This window comes from Lepus europaeus, chromosome 4 (genome assembly GCF_033115175.1).
Source record: "Lepus europaeus isolate LE1 chromosome 4, mLepTim1.pri, whole genome shotgun sequence".
In the NCBI taxonomy this organism is placed as follows: Eukaryota; Metazoa; Chordata; class Mammalia; order Lagomorpha; family Leporidae; genus Lepus; species Lepus europaeus.
In genome coordinates, this window is record NC_084830.1 from 165,438,894 (window position 1) to 165,446,859 (window position 7,966).

The following is a 7,966-nucleotide window of genomic DNA, read 5'->3' on the forward strand; positions in this document are numbered from 1 at the left end:
ACTGTCTGCCGCCCTGTGTGCTCCATCCTCGGGCTCCTTGGTTACTCGTCCACCTCCTCCAGCAGGATAGCCACCACCCTCTTCCTCCCCCCTCAGAGAAGCCCCCAGCTTCTTGGAGCCAGGCCCAGGAGTTCTCATGGCCCTCCCTGACAGACTTCCTAAAACCCCAGAGAGGAAAAATGGAGCCCTCACTCCTGCGTGCTCTCTCCCCACCCCACTGGGAAATCTGAAGCCAGGGCCTGAAGACTGGTCCTTGGGGACCTGGACCAGAAAAAGCAACCCCAGGAGGTGCCAAGGCTGGGTGATTCCCTTCCTCAAACACTCATGGGAGTTCAGCTTTGCACTCCACACTTCCTCTCTGTCCAAGGACGTGTCCTTTTTCTGAAACCTGGGGCTGTGGCCAGGAAACACCCAGTCGTGTCACCCAGAGAAGTCACAAAAGTCAGGATCTGGAGGACAGCCAGGGAGCCACAGAAAGGACAGAGGACTTGCTCAGGACACACGGGGGTGGCGGGGCTCACGCTCTGAACCATGTGCTGCACAAGCTCTTGTCCACTCTGCTTTAATCCCACCCCTGCTTTAAAGAGTTAAAAGAAAATGTGGGGTCCTCTTATTTATTTGTTTGTGATCCTTTTCTCTGATCTTCCAGGAGTTCCCATTAATTGCCAATGTCCCTGGTTCACACGCTGCCTCCGTCGCCATCTAACCCCTCAGACACTAATTAAGCAAAGCATCAGGGATGAAGTCGCAGCCAGAAGAGGGGGACACTTCCCTCTGGATGCTTGGGGCCCCAGAGCAGAGCCTCAGAGGAGGCGAGAGGACCAGGTCGTGGCCCCTAGGGACAGATGCTCCCCAGAACTGACCTCCACAACATAAGTGGTGAGCTCACTCTGCTGCCCGAGTGCCTCTGCTGCCATTCCAGCGACCGAGGATCCGTGAGATGCAGAGAAAGCCGCGGTCTCCCTGAAGTTGCGACCAAGGGCAGCATCTTCTCGACACTGGCTCAGAGTGCCGGGCTCAGGTAAGGCACTGCGCCAGCAGCCGTGTCAGAGCGACAGGGCTGTGTCTGCCTGGAATGCGGCTCTGTCCCTCAGGGCCCCTCACACCACAGCCACCCAAGCTGCAACAAGGCCTCCACTCCTGAGCCTTCTGCCAGAGCCAGGCTGCGGAGGCCAGTGGTTAGCGCTCAGCTCCAGGCGAGCTGGACGTGCACTGTAAGTAGCGTTCAGCCAGGCTGTGGCCCCCTCAACACTGGGGCGTGGGAACATGGGGCCAACATGAGGCAGGTGTGCAGGGAGTAACAGCCATGCATCAAGCAGCCTGGGTCAGATTGTATCCTTCGAGCTGGAAAGCACGGCCAGGGAAGAGCAGGCCACCCCCGAACACACAGGTGGACAAGCTCTCCCCCAGCGCACGGGGGCCTGAGCCTCTTTCCTGCTGCTGCATCCCTGCTGTGAGAGCAAAGCTGACCCAATGCAGCTGTGCAACGAGGAAAGGAACGAGCAAACAGTGCAAGTCCCTTGAGCCAGTGAGCCTGGAGCTGGGCCCGAGCAGCGTGGGGAAAAGCCCGGGCCATTTCACAAGGCCATGGGGCATGGATGAGGAGGGGTCCCCGTTTCAGCCAGGCTGTGTAGCATGCAGTCATGTCCTCCCTCAGGTCCCAGGGCTCATCCCTGCAGGGCCCGGGCTCCTCTTCCGCTTCTCCCCTCCCCTCTGTCAGCACCAGAAAGAAAACCTGAGGGGTTGAGGGGGTCAGGACCCCCGAGGGTGGGCCCAGGTACATTCCCAAAGCCAGTCATTGCTTCATGAACTAACCGTCATCAAGCATCCACCAGGCCAGGACTCAGGTCTCTTTCCCCACTGTGGGGCATGCAGCCCAGGCCAGCTGGGGCTTCCCAGAGTGGGGGCTTGGGCTTGGACCCAGGCTCGCTGGTGGTTCACACCCCACCTCTGGCAGGTCAGGTGACCTCCTGTCCCCACAGCTGCCCACAGCACCCGAGCCAGCAGCGGACACCTGGTCAGCACTGGCCACTCCCCCACACTCAGCGTTTTACAAGTGTCCTGAGGAATCAGCCCTTGGTGCCCTGTGGGGTTGGGTGTGGGGGTTCAGGAGGGAGGCCAGGAGGACTCAGAACCGTGAGAAGAGGGCTCCTGCAGCAGGAGGATGTGGCTCACAAGCTCCTGGAGGGACGAGCAGGGCCCCGGGTGGGGCTGGCATGGACTGCGGGAAGGAGCAGGCGCTGAGATTCGCCCAGACCGAGCCCCACCTGGCCCTGCAGAGTTCCCCTGGGGCCAGTCAGCATCTTGAGGTGACTGCAGTCAGAGCTTCTAAGGGTGTGTGCCCTGGATCAGGACTAAAATACAAACACACAAGGAGCAAAGCACGTCCTCCTCTTCCTGTGAAGAAAGAACACCGGTCAATGTCCCCACCCCCAGGGGCCAGCCTCCCCAGGGGCCAGCCTCCTGTGGCCTCAGCCTGGTTCCCACGCGTCAGGATTTCAGGCTGAAGAAAGGGTCACGGGCTGATCGGCAGTGAACCCTCAGCCGAGCTCCTAACTGCCCGTCTCACCAGCTTCCTCCCAGGGACCCCTCAGACTGTGTGGGATCTGAAGTTCCCTCTTGCATGGCGGAGGGCGTGACAACTGCTGCCACACCCCGAAGGGACTCTCGAAGCAAACCTCAGGGAGGATGGACAGAAATGGGACAGACAGTTGTCTATCACAGGGATAGAGGCTGTGTGGGGGCTGGGCTTCGAGATAGCACAGGGTGTCTCATCCAGGCAGGAGGAACACGACAGTAGAGGCCACGCCCTGAACAGGGATCCCAGTGGAAGGGCTGGAGGGCAGGGGGTAAGGCCCAGGCCAAGAAAGTCAGGGCTGGACACCTCCAGCTTTGCAAGTAGGAAGACCTGTGTGTGTGTGTGAATACCACGTGTGTGTGTGTGTCTGTGTGGGGAGTGTGCCTGGTACCATGTGTGTGCATGTATCTGTGTGGATAGTATACATGGTACGACATGTGTTCATGTGTCTGTGTGGGGAGTATACATTGTACCATGTGTGTGCATGTGTCTGTGTGGGGAGGTGCATGGTTCCATGTGTGTGCATGTGTCTGTGTGGGGAGTGTACATGGTACCACGTGTGTGGGTGTGTCTGTGAGTAGTGCACATGGTACCACGTGTGTGTATGTTTGTGTGCATGTGTATGGGGAGTGTGCATGCTACTGTGTGTGTGTGTCTGTGTGAGGAGTTGTGCATGGTACCACATGTGTGCATGTGTCTGTGTACACGCTGTGGGTACACGCTGAGGAGGTGCATGGCATGATTACAAGACCACAAGATTCCTCCCCCCAACCTTTCTTCCTGGAATATCCTCTACCACTCCCCTTCCCCCCAACTTCCCTTCCACAGCCCAGCTAGGCTTGGCCATCTGCTGCTTCCCGTGTCATGGGCAGCTAGAGAGAGGCATGGCTGAGAGAAGAGCCACGCCTTTGTCCTGCTGCTGTGCGAATAGCCTGTCTCAGCCTCCCGTAGCTGCTAGGCTCACCAAGGGGCTCAAGGCATGTGAAACCATGACCGCAGTGCCCCCTCTGGCAAGCACTGGTACTTTGAGTTCATGATCAGGTGCTCATTCCCCTCTGACCGCCCTTCAGTCTCTGTCTCCCTTCCCACCCCACTTCAGGCTCCCAGAAGAAATCTTGGCTTTTCCCTGCCCCGGCTGACTGTACTAATAGTGTCCTGAGCAGGCGGGGACCGGGCCAGGCTCTGGGAGGTCTGTCCCACAGGCAAGAACTGAGCTTTTACAGGAATGCTGGGAACGTACTGCAAATAGTATACTCTTACAACCACAGGAGAGGAAAGGAAATTTGCTCTTACCTGCTGTTCAGATGCTGGGGTGTGAGTGTCTCCACACAGTGGTGACTTGTGCAGGCTGACTGCCACATCAGAACTGGACAGGTCCATCAGTTTTACAGTTGGACATCAAGGACCAGAAACGAACCCATCACAAATCACCACAGCCAGGACTTGCTTCTCATCAGTCCTGCCCCGAGCTCCTCTCTCCTCTCCCCCAGACAACTGGAGGTGTGCGGCTGGGGCCGGGTGGGGGGAGGGGGACGGGCAGGAGGCCACGGGTAGCAACACAGCCTCCAAGCAGAGGCCAAGCTTCAGGAAACAGCCGCAGAGGCCGTGCTCCTTACTCAGGCCGGGGGTCAGTGGACAGCTCCCGTCTCTGTGTCTGCAGAGAGGGACGTCCAGCAGCCTGTGGTGATGGAGCCACTGTGTCTAGGGCCACACTGCAGCAGACGTGTCCTTCACATGGTTTGACCCGGTGTCCCCTATCGTCCCTGACTCTCTCCCTGTTCCACAGCCTAGGACCGAGGCTCCGGAACACTGCATGTCTTGGGAAGAGAAGCTGATGCAGGTGCTCACCTAAGGTCACAGGAGGAGGAAATTTTTGAAAGCATCAAGTGTCCAGGTGTCTGAGGCAGAGAACAGAAGCAAGACTGAGCCAGCAGTGCTTCCCTCCCTCAGGTGTCAGAAAATGCCTCGACATGAGAAGTGACAACCAGAGTGCCTTGGGGGACCCCCCTGAGGACTTCATCCTTCTGGGTGTTTCTGATAGGCCATGGCTGGAGCTGCCCCTCTTTGTGGTCCTCCTGGTGTCCTACATGCTGGCCATGCTGGGAAACATTGCCATCATCCTGGTATCCCGGCTGGATCCCCAGCTGCACAGCCCCATGTACATCTTCCTCAGCCACCTGTCCTTCTTGGACCTGTGCTACACCACCACCACGGTCCCACAGATGCTGGTCAACATAGGCAGCTCCAGGAAGACCATCAGCTACGGGGGCTGCACTGTGCAGTACGCCATCTTCCACTGGCTGGGGTGCACTGAGTGTGTTGTCTTGGCCGCCATGGCCCTGGACCGCTACGTGGCCATCTGTGAGCCCCTTCGTTATGCCATCATCATGCGCCGTCCTCTCTGCCTGCTGCTGGTGGCCATGGCCTGGCTCAGTGGCTTTGGCAACTCCCTGGTTCAGGTGGTGCTGACGGTACAGCTGCCATTCTGTGGGCGGCAGGTGCTAGACAACTTCTTCTGCGAGGTGCCGGCCATGATCAAGCTGTCATGCGCCGACACGGCAGTGAACGACGCCACGCTGGCCGTGCTGGTGGCATTCTTTGTGCTGGTGCCCCTGGCCCTCATCCTGCTGTCCTATGGCTTCATCACCCGTGCCGTGCTCAGGATCCGTTCTGCCAAGGGACGGCACAAAGCCTTTGGGACCTGCTCCTCCCACCTGCTGGTAGTCTCCCTCTTCTACCTGCCGGCCATCTACATGTACCTGCAGCCCCCTTCCCGCTACTCCCAAGAGCAGGGCAAGTTTATCTCACTCTTCTATTCCATAATCACCCCCACCCTCAACCCCTTCATCTATACCCTGAGGAATAAGGACGTGAAGGGGGCCCTGAGGAGACTCCTAGCCAGGGCCTGGAGGCCCTGCAGGAGATGAGGGTCTGAGTCACGGAGTCACCCTGGTGACAGAACATGGGGCAAGTGCTCTGTGTGCTCAGAGCACTCTTCAGTTTAGGATCGATAACCAGAGCCATCCTTGAACAGATGGGAGGACCGTGGAAGTGCCAGGTCCAGAACATGTGTCCCTCCAAGCTGTGTGGTCGCATCTGTAAATAAAGTCGGTCCCACAGGCGCCACTCTACAGGCCTTGGTTGTCAATGACGGTGTCGACAACTCGCTGTTCGATGAGTGTCTGTTGCATTTTTTCTTTTCTGATCTCCTTTTCCTTGGTGCCTGTCGCTTCGTTTTTCTCTGTCCCTGTCCAATTTCTTTCTTCCTTTCCCGGCTCCCTCTCAGCCTGCACAGTGCAACCTGGACCACAGTACAGCAGACGCAGGCCTCTCTGCAGGTTTCGGTCTCTGTGAGTTTTATGTGATGCTTTCCAAAAATGCCTCCTCTTGTGATCTCAGGGGAGCTCCCGCTCTGTCACTCAAGTTTCCTTCTTGAGGAGCTCTCCCCATCGTGACACAGACGCGCCTGCCACAAATGGGCAGGGCCTGCGTGAGTTTCACCAGTAAAATAAAAGGACCACCTCCAAGTTGAGAGCACAACTATAACCAAACAGTTAAGGGCAATGAAACTTGAAATACAAAGCTCAGGGGCTGATGCTGTGACACAGTGGGTTGAGCCGCCACCTGCAAAGGTTCAAGTCCCAGCTGCTCCACTTCCAATCCAGCTCCCTGCTAATGTACTTGGGAAAGTAGTGGAGGATGACCCAAGTGCTTGGGCCCATGCCACCCATATGGGAGACCCGGATGGAATTCCTGGCTCCTGGCTTCAGCCTGGCATAGGCCCAGCCGTTGTGGCCATTTGGGAAGTAGAAGTAAACCAGAGGATGGAAGATCTCCTCTCTCTCTCTTTCTCTCTCTCTCTGCCTTTCCCTCTCTTTCTGTAACTCTGCTTTTCAAATAAATAAATAAATCTTTTAAATAAAAAAAAGGAAGTTCGCCGGCGCCGCAGCTCAATTGGCTAATCTTCCGCCTTGCGGCGCCGGCACACCACGTTCTAGTCCTGATCGGGGTGCCGGATTCTGTCCCGGTTGCCCCTCTTCCAGGCCAGCTCTCTGCTGTGGCCAGGGAGTGCAGTGGAGGATGGCCCAAGTGCTTGGGCCCTGCACCCCATGGGAGACCAGGATAAGTACCTGACTCCTGCCTTCGGATCAGTGTGGTGCACCGGCCGCAGCGCGCTGGCCGTGGCGGCCATTGGAGGGTGAACCAACAGCAAAGGAAGACCTTTCTCTCTGTCTCTCTCTCTCTCACTGTCCGCTCTGCCTGTCAAAAAATAAAAAATAAATAAAAATAAAAAAAGGAAGTTCAAGGAACTGTTCCAGTCAACATCTGTGGAGAGCTTGCAGGATGTAGGCAACACCCTGAGTGACCCAACGCGTACCCTGGTGCAATCTCTGCCATGGTTCCTCTTTTTCCTCTTAGAATTGGTTCTTAGGTTGTGACAACCCATCTAGCACCCAAGGTGTTGAAACTGAAATTGGCCAAGGGTCAGGACTGGCCAAGGGTCAGGACTGGCAAAGGTCAGGACTGGCCACCTCCTCCAGAAAAACGAAGCCACGAACTTCCCCTACAGGAACTCCACCCCCTGTCCCAGCTGAGCTAGGGGAGGTGACACTCCCCCACTACCACATGGAATCATTTCACAAAGAGCTGTCTTTAAGTTTGTTTGAAAGGAGAGTGACAGAGAGACAGGAGAAACACAGAGAGAAAGAGAGATCATGCATCCCTGGTTCACTCCCCGAATGTCTGCAACAGCGGGTCTTGTGCTGGATCCATGCCTGAAGCCTTGAACTCCATCCAGGTCTCCCACGTGGATGCAGTGATCCGAGCACTTGGGCCATCTTCCACTGCCTTCCCAGGTGCAGGAAGCTGCATGGGAAGTGGAGCAGCCTTGATCCCAGGCACTCTGATACAGGATGCAGGAGTCCCAAGTGGCGATGCATGCCCTGAACAAAAAGACCTTTTACATTCATAGAGCGATTAATTCATCTTTATTAGTTCAGATAAGTAATTTTAAAAATTTCAAGATACTTGGGTGTTTTGTTTTGTTTTTTTTTTTTTTTTGACAGGCAGAGTGGACATTGAGAGAGAGAGACAGAGAGAAAGGTCTTCCTTTGCTGTTGGTTCACCCTCCAATGGCCACCGCGGCTGGCACACTGCGGCCGGTGCACCGTGCTGATCCTAAGGCAGGAGCCAGGTACTTATCCTGGTCTCCCATGGAGTGCAGGGCCCAAGCACTTGGGCCATCCTCCACTGCACTCCCTGGCCACAGCAGAGAGCTAGCCTGGAAGAGGGGCAACCGGGACAGAATCCGGCGCCCCGGCTGGGACTAGAACGTGGTGTGCCGGCGCCGCAAGGCGGAGGATTAGCCTGTTGAGCCACGGCACCAGC

The 7,966-nt window shown here is 56.7% G+C and overlaps 1 protein-coding gene across 1 annotated transcript; it reads left to right on the plus strand.

Annotated features, from left to right (window-relative positions):
• The first annotated feature begins 4,548 nt into the window (after window positions 1-4,548).
• LOC133758628 (olfactory receptor 2B11) lies at window positions 4,549-5,505 on the plus strand. Its single transcript, XM_062189830.1, has one exon. The coding sequence runs from the start codon at window positions 4,549-4,551 to the stop codon at window positions 5,503-5,505; it is 957 nt and encodes a 318-aa protein (XP_062045814.1).
• Window positions 5,506-7,966: the final 2,461 nt, after the last annotated feature.

What these genes read in the sequence shown, in the direction of transcription:
- LOC133758628 (XM_062189830.1), top strand. Translation starts at nt 4,549, where the DNA reads ATGAGAAGTGACAACCAGAGTGCCTTGGGGGACCCCCCTGAGGACTTC.